Source organism: Camelus dromedarius, chromosome 27 (genome assembly GCF_036321535.1).
Source record: "Camelus dromedarius isolate mCamDro1 chromosome 27, mCamDro1.pat, whole genome shotgun sequence".
Lineage (NCBI taxonomy): Eukaryota > Metazoa > Chordata > Mammalia > Artiodactyla > Camelidae > Camelus > Camelus dromedarius.
The window spans coordinates 586,187-602,927 of record NC_087462.1 but is presented as its reverse complement, the minus strand read 5'-3'; the positions used below and the strand labels follow the sequence as shown (position 1 = coordinate 602,927).

Below are 16,741 nucleotides of genomic sequence, written 5' to 3'. Positions count from 1 at the left end.
GCTTCTCTCCCTGAGCGTCATGCTCTCGGGGTCCGTCCCCGTGGGAGCGGGTGTCAGGGCTGCTCTCCTGGTCACGGCTGAGCGATGCTCCCGTGAGTGGAGGGACGTGTGTTTGTCTGTTCTCCGGTTGATGGACGCTGGAGTTGTTTCCGTTTCTCGGGGATTGTGAGTAATGTTGCTGTGAACTTCCAGGTGAAAGTTAGTGTGGACGTGGGTTGGTTTGTTTTTCTGGGTGTGTACCTCGGAATAGAATTGCTGGGTCATATGGAAGCTCTGGTTACCCTTTCAAGAGACTGTTTCCCACAGCAGCTGCCCCATTTCCTGTTCCCACCAGCCCTGTACAAGGACTCGGTGTCTCTGCGTCCTCACCAGCACTGGTTTGTTCTTTCCTTGGGGGCTGGGTGATGTCCCCGTGGTTCAGACTCACCTTCCTGGCGCCTGGGTGTCATACGACCCAGGGCTGTAACCTCACCCCAGAAAGTGGTCTTGACACCATTTATCGAGTAGCCAGAGGTTCTTTCCTCACTGCCGTGAATCACCGCTCTCACAGTAAATGCGCAGGTGCACAGGGTCTGTTTTGAGGTCCGCCTCTTCTCTATTGGTAAATGAAGATTTTAGAAGTCATGGTTTTATATAGCATTTGATGGTGGAACAGGTCCCTCCTTCTCCCAAAACTGTCTTGGCCAAAATGAGCCAGACCAAAGGACAACTACTGTCTGATCCCACTCACAGGAGGACCTGGAGGAGTCACATCCAGAGAGACAGGAAATAGATGGGGGGTGGGGCTGGGGGAGGGGAAGGGGAGTCTGTTTAATGGAGACAGTTTCAGTTTGGGGAGGTGAGAAAGTTCTGGAGACACAGGGTGGGGATGCTTGCATGACTGTGAGTGACTGTGTGCTTAGTGTCTGGGAACTGTGCACTTAAAAATGGCAAAAACAGTAAATATGTGTAACTTGCAATTAAAAAAAAGCACCTTGGCTATTCTTGTGTAGAAATGAGTGTAGAAATGAGTTCTACACTCATCAACTCCTTGAAAATTCCTCTTGCTTTTGGTTGGGTTTGCTTGGTCCCCAGGTTGGGGACAAACCTGTCCCTGGATGCTTGGCCTTGGATGCTGTCGGTCAAGTCTCTGGCTTTAGAGGGTGTAGTAGAGATTACCCCCCAGCCCCCTTCTTCCAGTGGTACCAGTTCCTTCTTACAGGGGACCAGTTCTGCCTGCTTGTGCCACCAAGCATGGCCTGTTCCAAGTCCCTGAGATTGGTTTTGACACCTGCCTCAGCAGTGCTCCCTCTTGGGGGTCGGGGGTGAGGTGAGGAGGGGGCCTGGCTTTCAAGCAGCCCCCTGGCCCCTGGGATGCGCTGTGAGCCTGGGTCAGGCCATGCCTGGAGCCAGAGCAGCCTGTGAAGGCCTGTGGATTGCCGCACTACCAGGCATCTCACGTGAGGCGTTAGCCGTCCGTCAGGCTCCTTCGAAGTGGCTCCCATGCTTTCAGCCTTTGGGCTGACGCTGAGAAGTGTGAAGCTGCTGTCCAGCCGAGCACGACGCTGGCGGTGGTTCTGTCTCCACAATCCTGTTTTAAAAATGTTGATGGGAGCGAGGATACAGCTAAATGGTGGAGCATGTTCCTAGCACACACAGGGTCCTGGGTTCACCCCCAAGTACCTCTGTTAACATAAAAACCTAATTACGTCCTCCTCTAAAAAAAATGTAGGTCAGGGGTCAGGAAGCTTTCTGTGAAGGATCTGACGGTGAGATATTCTGGGGTTTTGCCCGTTTCCCCCTGCTGCAGTGCTCAGCTCTGCTGCCAGCGTTTCACACGTGGCCCCGGCCCCGGCCCCGTTTGCGGAACGCACTGGGTTGTAGTTCGCTGGCTCTGGGAGGCGTCTGCGGAGGCAGAGCCTCTGACCGCCGCGGCCCAGCCTTACCTAGGCCTGCTAGGGGCTGCCGTCTGGGGCTGTTCTGTGCCAGGAACGGATGCCCCTGCTCTCCCCAGCTGCTCGTACCATGACCGGGTGTGAAATTCGTCTTCATTCTATACCAGGTGGATAGTTCTGAGCGGACTGTGGGGTCTCTCAGCTGGGTGAGGGGTCGGGAGCAGGCACTGGGAGGGTCCTCGCTGTGCTGGCCCGGACGGTGGCTGCGGCCTTCCCCAGGCTCTTCCGTCCAAAGGGATTTCAGCTGCAGCTCCTCGCATGCACTGGCCACAATCGCGGCTGGGGCCGCGTGGCCGCCTGGGCTCACGCACCTCGCGGGGCGGGGATTTCCCTTCACCTCAACCCCAGCGGGGAACGCCAGGGGTGCTAAGGGCCCTCTGTGTCCTGGTCCCTAGGGTGCTGCCGCCAGAGGAGACGGAATCAGGTTAAAGACTTTATTGTAAGCAAAGTAAACGTTGACGTCAAAGCACATCGTGTTCCCAAAGCCCAGGTGTCCAACCCGGTTTTCTGTGTGTCATCTCAACATGTTCCTGAACTCCAGGTGTCTACGTGGTTTTCCATAAAAGCCAGGACGTCCGGGGCCCACTGAGGCCTGCTGTCTGCAGAAGTTTCCAGTCCTCCTCCCGGCTACTGCGGGCCTCCACAGCCCAGGGCAGGCAGAGGCTGCTCAGGGGGTCCCTCTACCACAGCCCCTGGGCAACTCCTGAAAGCAAATCCTCTCCCTTGGGGAGCCAGGCCTGCTGGGCGTGCAGAGGGCTGCAGGGCAGAAGCTTCTGGGAAAGCTATCCAGTGTTGCCCTCACCACTGTGGGCCAGAAGAAGAGGCCTCTGGTGAGGCGATGGCTTGGCTGAGCCCAGGGCTATGTGCGGGACAGGAGCGGGACGGGCCCAGCACCCCAGCTAGACAAACTCCGGCTGCCTCTCCGGGCCGGTGCCTGTTGCGACCCGCCCGCCGCGGAGCCTCATGGCCGGCAGCCGGGCCGCAGCCGCGTTGTTGCACTGGTTGGTGTTGTACTCAGAGAGCAGCTGGGCCGGGTCCTCCCCAAGGCCCTTCCAGGGTGTGTCTCCGTCCTCCCCGGGGTCCAGCTGCTCCTCACTGCCACTGCGGCTGCCCTGGCCACCCTCGGCGCTGGCCTGGCTCCCCTGCTTCTCCAGGAAGTTCAGCTGGTGCTGCACGAGGATGGCCGCCGGGGACTGCGGGTCCAAGGCCTCCTCCAGCTCTGAGTCAGAGTCGTTGGAGGTGATGTGGGATTCTGGGAAGTCCGGGGCAGAGATAGAGAGACCGTGGTCCTGTGAGCAGGAGGGCGACTGGGCCTCCACCTCCCATGATGCTGAGGCAGCCCCTCAGCAGGCCACTTCCCGCTCGGAACCCCAGGGGAAGCAGGGGTGCACAAAGTCTCAAACTTTGGGGTAATTCTCATTTTAGATGCCCATTTCTCAGCGTCAGCAAAACACCTGAAAGGGTATCTCTGCGAGAGTTTGTAACAAGGTAAGACAGTGAACAAACAGGTGACCCACGTGGTCTCTGGGAAGCAAATCAGAGTGCAGCTTCCAGGCCCAGTGCCTCACCCGCCACCTGCCCAGCACCCCTAGGGCTGCCCCACTCACCGAGGGCCCCGTCCTCAGCCTCCTCCTCCAGGGGGAAGGCCACGCCCCCACTCGTCTCCAGGTAGGGCACCTGGACCACCACCTCGGCCCGCTGGTTGGACATCCCATCCTGCAGGGGTGGGACGGAGGTCAGGGAGGTACCACGGTACCATTCCAAGTCCCATTTTCTGTCTTGTAAATTAACAACACCCACAGCAGCTGAACACATGAGGACCCCTATTCTCATGTCGTGAGCAGGCTGAGCTTGTGCAAAGAGGGCAGAAGGCTCAGGCCAGAAAGGCTGAATCCCCACATGGACACCGGCACAGGAGCCTCCCCTCAACACCAAGATGCCAGGAGAAGGATTAAAGACGCCCGGGGACTCTGAGCACAGGAGCAAGGTGCTGCTCCAACACTACTTGGACTAGCAGAAACGAGAGCTGGTGGCAGGAAGTGAGGCCCAGCGGCGGGGGACCCTGCTGAGTGCTCAAAAGCCAGAGCACAGGGACGAGCTGCTGGTGCCAAGAGGTGGGGAATGGGAGGGGCTGGGGCAGCTGGTCCCATGCAGGCTTGACAGGAGCTCAGGCAAGGGCAGAGGGAAGGCTGGAGGACCTTTGCACCATCTGGAGCTGAGCCCACAGAGTTGAACCCACACTTGTCCAGTTCTTTGCTTAAAAGATACCTTGGAGGCCACCCCGACAGCCCTATCCTAGCCAGATGTCTGCCTGACGTTCTCCCCATCCTGGTACCCCGCGAGCCAGACTCCAGGCCCCCAGCCACATTCATGGAGCCCTGTGCCCCTCGCTTAGAGCAGACAGCCCTCACCTGGCCCCCGGGCGCCTCCTCAGGCTCCTCCTCGAAGACCAGGCTGTAGTGGGTGATGAGGGTCTCCACGATGCAGGCCTGGTGGGGGTAGTCGACCAGGGAGGAGAGGGACACAGTGGCCTCCGTGGGCCGGGGCCGCAGCAGCGTGGGCCCAAACACGATTCCCAGGTTCCCCGAGGTCATCTTGTTGTCCTGCTCCACCTCCACGATCCTGGGGGGTGGAAGGCATAGGAGTAGGTGTGAGCGGCTCCTGGGACCCTGCCACCCTCGACTCCTGCCTGGGCAGCCCTCACCTGCGCAGGTGCCGCATCAGGTACCGCAGTGTTGCCCGGTTCTCTGCTGGCAGGTCCCGCAGGAGTTCCCGCAGCCGGCCAGCCATGGCCACGGCTGCAGCCTCCCTCTCAGTGGCATCCAGTTGTCCTCGGGACACTGCCTTGGCCTCGGCTTCTGCCTTCAGGCTGTCCTTGGCCAACCCCACAAGCTCATGGTAGAGGCGGAAGGAGATGAGCGGCTCGGGCAGCTGGGGAGCGATGGGTCAGGTATGGGGAGTCAGTGGGCCTGGCCTGCCTTGGCCACGCCCCTGACCTAGAAGCCCCCCCCCCCCCCCAGGTGCTGGTTCCACCCACCCTATACTGACTATGCCTCTGAGGTACCGCTGCCCCAGGCCAGGCACTGGCCACGCCCATCGCGCTCAGGCCACGCCTCCCGTCAAGCTAAGGTCCCGCCCAGGATCTGCTCTGCCCTGTCCCCATTTGTCTCACCTGACGCAAGTAGAGTTTGAGGACGTTGCTGATGTCGTGTGGCGAAGCCTGCGACAGTTCCACCAGCTCCTTGCCGTTTTCGAAGGCCTGGCACAGCTTCTCCACACGTGTCTTCACCCCATTGACCCGGTAGATGCCCTGTGGAAGCCCGCAGTCAGCCTCAGCCCACGCCCAGCTCCCCTCCCTGTACAGCCCCTAGGACGGAACCCCCAGCGCTGTGGCCCCGGTGGTCACCTTGGTGCGCAGTGCCCGCTGCTCAATCTCGAAGACGCACTTCTTGACGATGAAGGGCACGCTGTCGGGGGCGCTGCGGGCAGCCTGGCTGAAGTCCTGGCCGAAGAGCTGCAGGCGGCCTTGCAGCTTCTTGTGGCCGCACTGGATGGCCAGGGTCTCCAGGCACTTCTTGTGGCAGGCCAGGCAACACTGGGGGAGAGCCGAGCACGGAGTGAGCAGGCCTTCCCCACCCCAGCGCAGCGCAGACTCCCCTGACGCCCGGCCACTAGCCCCTGCGCTGACTGTGCCTGTGCCTGTGCCTGGGGTGCCCTCCTGACAGGAGCCACCACCCGCTTCTAGCTTCACTTCCCGCCAGCGCTCTGCATGCAAAGTGCTGGCGCCCGGCTGCTGCCCCTGCGCCCAGCCTTCCCCGGGCCGGCCACTCACCTCCTCGCACTCGGCCCCCTGGAAATAGACATAGCTGTTGCACTCCCGGCACTTGGCCGGTGTGCGGAGCTTCCGGAGCCGGTGGGTACGGGCTGCCTTAGACAGCCCCACATGACGGAAGGGCCCGCTGGGCATGGCCACTGGCAGCTCCGGGGCCATGCCGTTGAGGTCAGCTGGTGGGGAGGGGGCGGGTGGTCAGTGTCACCAAGGTCAGTCAGGGCCAGGCCCACAGATGGGGGTCCAAATACCCCCCCACCTCTCCCAGCCCAGGGGCCCCCTCACCCTGCTCAAAGGCTGACGTCCCTGCACTGCCTTCCTGGTCTGCCAGTTCCTCGCTGGACGACATGGTGCCACTGGACGACATCCGCTCGAACTTCTTAAAGTCCCCTGAGGAGGAAACAGGGCATTAGACACCCTGAGCCAGGAGGCTCCAGGCAGGACACTCCCCAGAAGGCCCTCAGCTGGCACTCCCCATCACTCCAGCTGCACGGTGGGCCCACTGAAGTCTGGGAGGGGCAGCAGCTTTCCACGCCCCGCCAGCCAGGGAGGCCCCTCACCTGAGCCAGGGCTGGGGTCCAGACTGGCATCGGAGTCTGAGATGGAGATCGGCCAGGATTTGTGCACCTGGTGTCCGCGCCCACCTGCGTGTGGAAGGAGGCATCCCTAGTGAAGGGCTGAGGTGGGCTGCAGGGAGGCATATCCAAGCGCACCAGACACTTACCCCTGCGCTCCTTGACAAGAGTCCCATCGCTGGGCCCACCTTCCTCCAGGGGGCTGCCTGCGGCCTCCGCCCCCGTGGCATCGCCCACATTGAAGCTGCCCTTCCGGGCGCGCATGACCGGGGACCTGGTGGGGCCAACAGCCAAAAGGGGGGGCCACGATGGGGGTCAAAGAGGCTCGCCGCACCCACCGCGATCGCAGGGCTTCCCTGAGCATGTGCAGACGGCGTACCAGGCGTTGGCGGAGACGTGGGGCTCAAAGTCATAGTGCACATCGGGCTCCTCGCCGCGCTGCAGCTGGCGCACGTGGGAAGCATACTGCTGGCCCGGGTCGTACAGCTTGCTGCTCTCGCACAGCATCTGGAAGAGCACAGGCAGCGGGGCCGTCTGCATGTGCATCATCTGGTAGTAGGAGATGGTGGCCTGCGGGCAGGGCAGGGTGCAGACAGCGTGAGTCAGGAGGCGGGCCCCGCAGCTGCCCCGCCCACCCCACTGCGGCGAGCGCGGGGGGCACCGCACGCACAGACTTGATGGTCTGGTCGCTCTGCCGGATGACCTCCTGGATCTGCCGGAGTGCGGTCACCTTGGTGTCCTCCAGCTCCTGCTTCTGTGTCTTAGCATCCGCCACACATGTGCGGTATGTGGCCATGGCTTCCTCCGCCTGGGGTGGGGACAAGGGCATACCCAGAGAGACCTCAGCCCAAGGTTCTGCCCTCAAGGCATCGTCAGACCCCACACGGAAATCAGCCAGGCAGAGAAGGATGGGAAGGCAGGCGTTCCTGGCAGGAGATGCAGCCTGGACAGAAGCAGGCAGTTCTGCACCAGGGTCAGGGCCTGCCGCCACAGGCATGGCCTCCTCGGCCCCTCTCCAGCCTGCACCTCACCAGCCCGCACCTTGTTCTTGGCCTCCTCCTCCAGGCGCCGCCGCTTGTCCAGAGTCTTGGAGGCCACGCCCCCTGCCCCAGGCCCGGTGCCTGCCTGCTCTTCCTCTGCCTTGGCCACCAGGAAGCGGGCCTTGTCGTGGTCCTCGCAGCGCTGAACGTAGCCCTGCTTGGCCTTACGCAGGTTGGACTCCGCCTCTTGCTGCAGGCGTGGGAGTGAGCAGACAGCGCCCCCATCAGCCAGACACCGAGTTAGGGACCTCCACCACCCACATCTCTTGTCCCAAGATCCTACAGCCAGTTGAGCAAACAGAGGTCCCCGCCCAAGAACTGATGGTGGAAGAATAGGAAGTGGCATCTCCAAGGCCCCAGAAGGAGCCAGCATCCGGGGTGCCCATTTCACAGCTGGGGAGGCTGAACACACCTAAGCTCTGAAGAAGGCATGGATGGCATCGTCTTCTTACACCTACACCCACCCCTGCTACCAGCCACTTGTGCTTGTCTCTCTCACTTCCCTTCTTACAGATGAGAACAGTGAGGCCACCCAGACAGGAAGTCAGGCACCCTCAGGGTTGGCAGGAAGAGCACTTAGTCAAAACCGAGTGCGCCTTCTGGGGGCCACAGCTTGCAGCCTACACCATCAGAGGTTTAAGCATAAAGAAGAGAACTCATACAAGTACTAGAAGAAACCACAGAAGAATTTTTAAAAATAAACACAGTGCGGGGAAGGCCTTTCCATGCATGACACAGAACCCAGAAGCCATAAAAGAAAAGACTACTACTAACAGTCGTGGGTTTCAACTGGCAAAACCGGCCACAGGTTAAATCAAAAGTCAAAACGCTAAATTGGGGGTAGGGGAGTCTGTAACACCTATCATCAAGGGCTGGGGTCTCTAATATGTAAAGAGCTCTGGCAAATCAATAAGAAACAGAGTACCATCCAATCCAAGGTGAGCAACTTAGAGCTCACGGAAAAGGAGAAGAAAGGCTGCGGCTCAGAAGGGTAGCTCATACACTCACCCCATGATTCAGCCACTACCTTTTGGACACTGATCAGAGATAAATGCTAGGTCACCTGTCTGAGACAAGGGCACAAGCACGTCACAGCAGTGGTGTTTGAAACAGCAACAGCTCAACAACAACTGAAGTGCTCACGAATAGGAATTTAGTGGAATAAGCCACACAGTGCTGCAGCTGAACACCTGTAGCAGAGGAGAAGGGACAAGGAGCTTCATGGGGACTGAAACGGGGCAAGTCCCTGGATGTGGAGGTGAGGGTGAAAGGCCGGAGGCAGACCGGGGCCTCGGCAAGCTGTCAGCCAGTGTACAGAAGAGGGGGAGGCACACTTGCCAGATGTGCTGGGGAGGCCACAGGACGCCACTAGCTGCAGCTGGCGCCGTGTGGACACTGCACCACAGACTCTGTTAACAGACCTAAAAAGAAACCCAAAAGATACCAGTGCCTTTGGAACAGCCCAAAGGAGAGGTGAGAAAAGAATAACATGCAGGAACCTGGAGTATCCACCAGACCTGAGAGAGCCTCAGTTTCCCTCCAACCCAGGCCTGTTCCTGGTGGCCTCAGGGGACACCGTTTCTCCCCATGACTGAACGGGGACAGTGATAGGGGCCAGGGTCACTCCTGACATAGCTGGGGCTGATGGGGCTGGAACACCTTGTAGTCAGGACCCGCTCCAGCCTGTGACACCGCAGCCAGCCCCACATGGGCACAGAAGGCCATGGTCCCGGGTATCCACGAAACTCTGGAAAGGATCCCCTCCAGTCTCTGCTAGGGGGCCTGAGCATGCGCAGGCCAGCCCGTCCTGCCCCATCCCACCCCCACAGCCCCGCGGTACCAGCTTCCTCTGGGCGCGGTGCCAAGCCTCCTTGATCTCCTTTCTGCGCTTCTCGTGCTCGAGCCGCCTCAGGTTCAGAGGCTGGGGGGGGAAGACGGGCATGAGTGGGGCCTGCAGCGCCCTCCTTCCCACCCACCCTACCCTGGGTGCAGCCCACCTGCATGAAGGTCTGGGTCTGCAGCGTGCCCGCTGCCTGCACCATGCCGTGGCCAAACTCCAGGTCCTGCTCCAGTGCCAGCGAGTAGATGGACAGGAGGGGCATGTGGGGCTGCGGGGGGCGGGGGGCGGCAGTCACAGGGGTGGGACAGGAGGGGGCCCCAGCACCCCACGCCCTCGTGGAAGCCCTGCCATCTCAGCTACTGTAGTGTAGACAGGAAGCCCCTTTCCTTCAGCCCTTCTCGGAGGGGCCTAGACTCACACCCAGGCCTGAGGGACCCTGCCCAGTACCCCAGGGGCCCCCACCTCCTGCATGACGTTCTGTCTGCAGTTGTGCACGATCTTCTGCAGGCCTTTGGCAAAGTCCATCTCTGCAGGCAGGGAGAGGTGTGAGTGCAGGGGGGATGGGAGGGGCGGGGCGGGGCGGGGCAGGGCCCCCCAGCCAGACCCCCGCCCTAACCCTGTCCGGCTCGCACCCAGGGCCATCCGCTTCTCCAGGTAGCCAATGAGGTCCTTCATGTATTTGGCCATGTTCTTGGCGTACTGCAGCGCTGCATCCACGCCACCCTCACAGCGCTGCAGCAGCATGTCCACCTCCTCCGGGGCCAGGCAGCCTGTGGGGGGTCTGCTCAGCCCGGGCTCCCCCTCAGCCCACCTTTCCTTCCAGCCTCTGCCCGAGTCCTCCGCCGCTCGGCCCACCACTTGAGCACGTGCCACCCGCTCTGTGGTTCCGAGACTCACCCACATCACAGTCGTCGGTGCCGGGTGGGGCGCCCTCACTCCCCTGTCCATACAGATTCTCCACGGACTGCACAGGGTGAAAACAGGTGAGTCCAGCCAGGGCTGGGGCCTGTTTGATGCCCACCCTGCAGGAGACAGTCACCACAACCCTGGACAGAGCAGGGGACCACAGTCCACAGAGGGAGCTGGGGTGACTCACCCACCCTGCCAGCCTGACCCCATGCAGCCTCCAGGCTACCCCGACTCACCTGGCCCAGGTCCCCAAGGGGCACTGACAGGAGGATGCTACTGTCCACTTCACCCATGAGGAACTCAGACACACTGCAGGGCAGGGGGGTGCAGATGTCAAGAGGCACACAGGTCCCCACGATTCCCCACCCCGGCGTCGCTGGCCCCATGCTCACGTGCTACTGAAGGACACGGCAATGGTCTCCAAGGCCTTCTCAAACTCCCGCTTGTCAGACTCGTTGTTGCACTCATAATGGAAGGCTGAAGTGCAGAGACGAGGAAAAGAGGGTTTGGCCTAGTCTGGGAGGTAACCACCTGTGCAACTAACTGAAGGGGTAACATTGGAGCTGTTGGGTCTATCAGACTCCTATGCATCCTTCAAAACCCACTTCAAACATCCCCTTCTTCAGGGAGCCCTCCCAGGCAGAAAGCCATTTCTGCCCCATCCTAGCCAACTGACCTTTGGTCTTGGCAATAAGGGTGCCAGCAGCTGTAAGCGTCTCCACTGTGTTCAGCAGCGGGTACTTGGACATGACCTGGTACATCACACGTAGGGCCTCACCCAGGCACTCATGGGCCAGTGGCCGGCGGGCCTCCAGGAGGTCTGCTGGGCAGAGTGGGTGTGAGCAGGGAGAGAGGGGCCCACCTCCTCCTCAGAGCCCCTGTCCCCAAGTGGGGAGACAGGCAGAGATGGGAGGGCAGCTGTCTGAGGCTCGGCCTGTGACCTCAGTGGGAGCAATGTTCCTCTCTGAACTACTGGCCAGCTCAACCAAGGCATAGACGTTGGCTTATGTAGTCCTGCACAGAACATTCTTTCCTCGTCCCTCCAGAAAACAAACTCCTGCTTCCCTTCAAATTTGTAGTCCTGGTCCTTCCTCCTCCATGCAGCCCACCTGGCCCCTTCCCTGCCCCAAACCCTCAAGGCTCTGTCCAGCTCTCTCCCAGCCCTGCATGCCTGGACACTGGGGCTTAAACACCTCGTTATCTCACTCTCCCCAGACAGCCACCCCATGGTGCAGACACTGTCATCACCCCCATTTGACAAATGAGGAAAGAGGCACAGAGTGGAGAAGTCAGTTCTCAAGGATCAAACAGCTTTCAAATCTACACTAGCTCTGAAGGCATGAGAATGCCAGCCAGATAGATCCTGCCTGACTTTATCTCAAGGGCAATGGGGAGCCACAGAAGGTGTTAGAGCAAAGGAGGGTTGAGGTCATATCTGCATCTTGGAAAGTAGCTTTAAATGCCCTCCTCAAATGTTCTTAATTGAAAAAAAGCAGTGTGCACAAGCAGAACAGTGTGTGCAAAACACGCACCATCTAGTGGAAACCAAGCCACAGGAATGCGTGGATAGGGAAGGAATGACCAGACTCTGAGACCCAGGAGGAGCCTGGCCACCAGTTGGGAGGATAACTTTCACACCTGTGGACCCTAACTCTGTGCCTGGTAGGTGATGCTCAAAACCAAACCAAAACCAAAAGAGTGGAACCTAAAAAGAGGTGCCTGATCCCTTTGCAGCACTGAGGCCCCTGGCTGAATGCCACCCACAGGGAGACCCCCTCCACGGAATGCCTGCTCCAGATACAGCCCGGTGCCTCAGACCTGGGTGCAATTTGCTGCCTGAATCCGAGGCCAACTCAAGGAGGCGGGAAGGAGCGTCAGGAAACCAGGGAAGCCAGGAGAGGAAAGGCCAGGACACGCCCCTTCCCAGGACACTCCTTCCACGCACCGGCCCCTCTTGCCTGGGCCTCAGCCACTCCTGTCGCGCAGCATCCCAACCTGGGAAGCCAACGGCAGGTGGGATTCTGGCTAAGCTCAGATATGCCCAGCTTGGCACGGCCAAGGCAAGTGCCTGGCAGCCCTGTGTCCCCCCATGGACTGGTGGTAAATGCCCCAAGCTCCACGTGCTCGCAGCCAGACCCCTGCACCCCGCACAGTCCGCTCACCTCGGGGCCCCGTCTGGCAGCAGACCGGGCCCTGGTGCAGAGCCAGGTGCACCGTCCCGCAGATACACATGGCTCGACCGTGAGCGCGCGGGGACCTCCGTGAACGCGCAGGACGGACTAGACGACCTACAGGTCCAGGGTCTTTGGTGCTCGGTCCTCCGCAGCCAAACCGGCTCTGGCCGGTCCGAAGACCCCGCCCCCGCCGGGAAAGGCTCCGCCCCGGCGTCCCACTAGCCCTGGCTGGGGTTTTCAGCTCCCAGGACTGGGGAGCAGGAGTCCGAGACTCAAGGAGTCTTAATTCGATTCAGGGTGGGGCGGGCCAAGGGTAGGCAGGGAAACAGGCCGGCCGAGGCTCAGGACGTCAGGAGGCGCGGGGACACCCCACCCCGCCCCGCCCACGTGGATCCTAGCGCACTCCCCCCACCTCTGCCGCCGCTTCCTCCGCTGACAGCACAGGGGTCACCAAGTCGCTGTATGGGTCTCACTAACCCCACAATAGGCACTATATGCAGAGGACATCTGGTTACAGTCAGCAACCCTGCCTGGCGTATCATTACCCTATTTCACATTGAAGACACCTGAGGCTTAGAGAGGGGACCGCTGGTCTAGAGCCTCAGCCCAGCAGGGGCAGCACTGGAACTCGAACCCACATCCTCTCAGCCCCTCAGCCCAGGGCTGCCCCTAGATGCAAAGCAGGGTACCTGGCCCTGGCCCAGCCTCCTGCAGGATGCCCAAGAGCTCAACTCCACCCAGGCCTGGCCTCCAAGGAACCTCCAGGATAGGAAAGGAACCGAGATTAGAGTTTCCCCGGGAAACAACTATGGCGCCCACCTCCTTCCAGCCCAGGGGCTGCCACTCCCCACCCAGCAGGCGTAGCACCAGTAGAGCACCCCACTAACGCCTGCAGAGCTGAGGTCTCTCTCCAGGCTGAGGTCTAATTTCGGCTCCGGCCCCTCCTTGGCTGGGTGAGCTAGAAGTCAGGGGCCCACTCTGGGCCTTAGTTTCCTCATCTGTAAAATGGGCACCTGGAGGAGCAAGTCAAAGTGTTTACCATGGCCCTGGCACTGCGGTTTCCGGGAGGAGAGATCACAGTGCCCTCTCTGGCTGCCAGGGACAAACAGGAAGCAGATGAAAATAACTCGGCAGGAAGCTGGGCTGTCAGCGGACGCGTGCAAGGAAAAAACGGAACTGCCATCCCACAGGCCACTCACTCCCACAGTTTACGTGCCAGCCCTGCCCCTTGTCCCTCTTGAATCTCTCTCCATTGAGACTTAAGCCCACCTCCAGTCCGTTTCAGTCCAACACACAGATCTCACCTCGTTCCACCTCTGCTCTAACACCTTCTATGTCTCCTCACCGCCCTCAGGTTAATGTCCAGGGTCCTTCTGCTTGCCAGTCTCAATGCCTTCAGCCTCACACAATTCATACACCCCAACCTTGTTCCCACAAATTCATATCTGTTTCATGTTTCTGAGTCTGTGTATATGACATTCACTCTGCCTCAATGCCATTCCTTCCTAGTTGCCACCAAACTCCTATATATCCCTCAGAACCCTTCTGCAATGGGTTTTTCCAAGAAGCCCTCCCTACAACCTCCTTCTAGCCTCCCCAAGTCCCTCCCTCTATCCTGTCTTGACCCCACAGGGTTTGGGGTATCTGTGTCTGGCCCTGCCTTCCACCCAGGCCTCGGTGTCCTGGCCGGTTCTCACCATCATGCAGAACACACTCCTTCAGCTTCTCGAGGCCCTCGGCAAAGCGGGCCACGTCAGCCAGCAGGTGGGAGATGTCCTCCACGGAGTCGGGACCAGGCCCCTGGATGGGTACCTCAGCCGGGCTGGCTGCTGCCAGTGGGCTGCGGTGGCTGCGGCCTAGCGTCCAGGTGCTGGCTCCAGACAGCGGGAAGCCAGCAGCACTGGCGTGGCGGCTCAGGCTGGTGGGCCTCTTGAGTGTGCCAGTGGCCTTGGCATTTGAGGCCACAGTTGGTGGTTCCAGGCTGGGTCCGAGGGACACTGCGTCAGCCCCATCTCTCCTGGGCAGCTCCTGGTCGGGGAGGAGAGGGGAGGGGGCGCTGGTAGAGTAGGTTTGCCACCTAGCCCTGCCTTAGCTTCCCCAGAAGTGAAGTGGGGCTCGGGAAGGTCTTCAGCCTGACCCTGCAGGGGTCAAAGGCCACAGGTTAGTGGGCTGAGATTTGGGGTCGTGCCCCTCCCACACCTGTTACCCAACATCCTCTTCCCCAGAGCTTTCACAAACAACGGTCTGCCCAAACCACAGCCAGGGGCGGGGCCTGCAAGGGTGCGGGGGAGGGGCACCTCACTTCCTGGGGGGTAGGGAGGGCCAGGAGAGGGTCCTCAACCTCTGGCTCCTCTCAGGCTAGGCCACTGCAGGCAACCCTACTCGCTGGTAAAGACACCGCCTCGATTCCCGAGGCCCCTGAGTCCCGTGGACTCCCCCCAGGCCTTGCAGATGCCCCCAGCCTGTGGAGACACCCCCAGGCCTTACACCCAGAGATCTTCTTCTTCACTCTGCTCCCACTAAACCATCCACCTAGTGGTCCTCACATCTCACAGTGCCTGGAGGCCCCAGATTCCCTGAGCCCCCACCATACAGAGTCTCAGACCCAGGGCGCCCACACCCTGGCACCCGCCCCACCCTCTCCCTGGACCCCACAGCTGGCCCTGGAAGGGATCGGAGGGTGCAGCGGCCATCCCGAAGGGCTCTGACCATGAGCTGAACGCTGGGGGCCCAGCCTGTCCTGCGTGGCCCCTGAAGTCCGGCCCAGCAGGGGCTGTAGCTGGTTTGAGCCCTCCGCCACTGCCCCAGCATGGCCCTGCCCAGCCCCTGCCCGGCCAGGCCCCGAGCACAGGGTACCCCTCTGTCTCCCTGCTGCCCGGGTGTGGCTCCAAGGTCCCCACCCGCTCCGAGCAGAGTCTCACTCACCCCCGAGGGCTGCGGGCAGGGGCTTCCCGCCCGGTTCTTTTTCGAGATGGAAGGGGTTTTCATGAGCTCCCGCTTCTTCCTGGAGAACATGGTGGGGCCGGGCCAAGTGGCCCTAGTGGCCCGAGGTGGGCCGGGCTAGGGGGTCTCAGCGCTGCAGCTCCTGGTGTAGGTGGCCACTGGACCACATTGCCGCGAGCCACCCCCTCCCCAGCTGTCAGGCCCACGTGACAGGCCCAGCCCTCATTGGCGGTGCTTCCCCCTAACAGGAAAAGGCCTCCGGAGGCGGTGACGCAGACCCGCCCCTGACCCTCCCCAGCATCGGCCTCAGCCTGCCCCTCTGCAGAGTGGGCTCAAAGGTGGGGTCCCAGGCCCCGCCCCCTCGCTTCCGGTTTCAGGAGCTCTGCGCGTGCGCGAGCTGGACAAGGTGCCCCAGCCTGGCACTGGCGCCCCCAGGCAGGCACCGCGCAGCACTGCGGCCGACTGCAGAGACGCTGACCCGCACTCGGACAACCCAGATGCAACCAGAAGGACACAGACTTCCAGAGACAGGCTCAGACACGTGCTCAGAAGCCCCCGAGCTCCGTGGAGGAAATGGATGCCCCACACATAGACGTCTACCCTCTAGGCCCCGTCCTTTCCTGGGTGTGCCCGCCCTCCTCTGGTGACGCCCCCTGCAGACCTCAGGGCCTGGGCAGCAAGGGGCACAGCGGGTCACCTCCCCTCCGCCTCACACCTGCGCTGGTCTTAGCCCACCCACCCCCACACCTCCCCAATTCCATATTCCAGGGACACACATCGACCATGACCACTGGACAGCTAGCCAGCAGCCGGGCGGATAACACACCTGAGGCCACCCCGCCACCTCCTCCCCTCCCTGGCAGGGCCCCCAGAGCTGGGGCAATCTGCAGTGTGTCCAGCTCTCCACCTCCTTCTGTCCTCCACGCACCCCCTCCCCGCCCATGACCATCTCTTCTCTTCAACGCCCCTAATCTGAGCCATCTCCTCTCCCCACGTCTTCCTCCCTGCCCCTTCCGGAGTCTAACCCCCATCTCCAAACCCCAGCCAGTCCAACCTCCCCAGCACTGGCCCACACTGACCTCAGTGGGCAGAGGAGGATCTCCGGGGCACAGGGCGTGCAGGCCACAGCCCCTCACGCCAAATCCAGCCCTCCAGGCCCAGATCCATCCACAAACCCAGTGCAAAAGTCCCTTAAAGATCCTTTGCCCACCACTCATTTCTCTGGAGACCAGGATCAGGGGATGAGGGCTAGCTGGTGGGCTTCTGATCTGGTCAGGAGGCCCGAGGTCCGAGCCACTGCTGCTGGGCTCCTCCAGCTGCCCGAGACATTCCTGAGCCCTGACCTCATGCCCACTTTATGACCAGCGGCTCACAGTTCCCGCCCTCAGGTGCCAGAACCACGTGGGCATGTAGGGGCCCCGGGACCAGCGTCCAGGCTCTTAGGAAGGCCACCCGTGCACGTGAGACTCCCCTGTTCCCCAGCCCAGCACAGAGGCC

At 61.2% G+C, this 16,741-nt stretch overlaps 1 protein-coding gene across 3 annotated transcripts; it reads right to left on the bottom strand.

Moving 5' to 3' along the window:
* Nucleotides 1-2,354: 2,354 nt before the first annotated feature.
* ARHGAP45 (Rho GTPase activating protein 45) lies at nt 2,355-16,720 on the bottom strand. Of its 3 annotated transcripts, none has more exons than XM_064479623.1 (23): nt 16,324-16,720; nt 13,999-14,329; nt 10,804-10,947; nt 10,520-10,604; nt 10,364-10,436; nt 10,116-10,182; nt 9,851-9,988; nt 9,681-9,745; nt 9,376-9,486; nt 9,219-9,299; nt 7,380-7,568; nt 7,009-7,146; nt 6,718-6,908; nt 6,488-6,612; nt 6,324-6,407; nt 6,049-6,153; nt 5,767-5,939; nt 5,341-5,529; nt 5,107-5,244; nt 4,639-4,865; nt 4,346-4,556; nt 3,542-3,650; nt 2,355-3,186 (listed from the first exon to the last, which is right to left on the bottom strand). In XM_064479623.1, exons 1-23 carry the CDS (start codon nt 16,459-16,461, stop codon nt 2,834-2,836), a joined length of 3,465 nt encoding a protein of 1,154 aa, XP_064335693.1. In that variant the 5' UTR covers nt 16,462-16,720; the 3' UTR covers nt 2,355-2,833. The 3 variants fall into 3 exon arrangements, with proteins under 3 accessions (XP_064335693.1, XP_031293918.2, XP_064335694.1); XM_031438058.2 differs by lacking the exon at nt 16,324-16,720 and adding an exon at nt 15,227-15,567; XM_064479624.1 differs by lacking the exons at nt 13,999-14,329; nt 16,324-16,720 and adding an exon at nt 12,290-12,374.
* Nucleotides 16,721-16,741: the final 21 nt, after the last annotated feature.

Excerpts from the sequence above, each read along its gene's own strand:
- ARHGAP45 (XM_064479623.1), bottom strand. The coding sequence starts at position 16,461 with ATGAGTGGTGGGCAAAGGATCTTTAAGGGACTTTTGCACTGGGTTTGT. Across the intron at positions 9,487-9,680 it reads GACAGAACGTCATGCAGGAG|CCCCACATGCCCCTCCTGTC; the intron begins GTGGGGGCCCCT and ends CGCCCCCCGCAG. Across the intron at positions 6,408-6,487 it reads TCTTGTCAAGGAGCGCAGGG|GTGGGCGCGGACACCAGGTG; the intron begins GTAAGTGTCTGG and ends TTCCACACGCAG.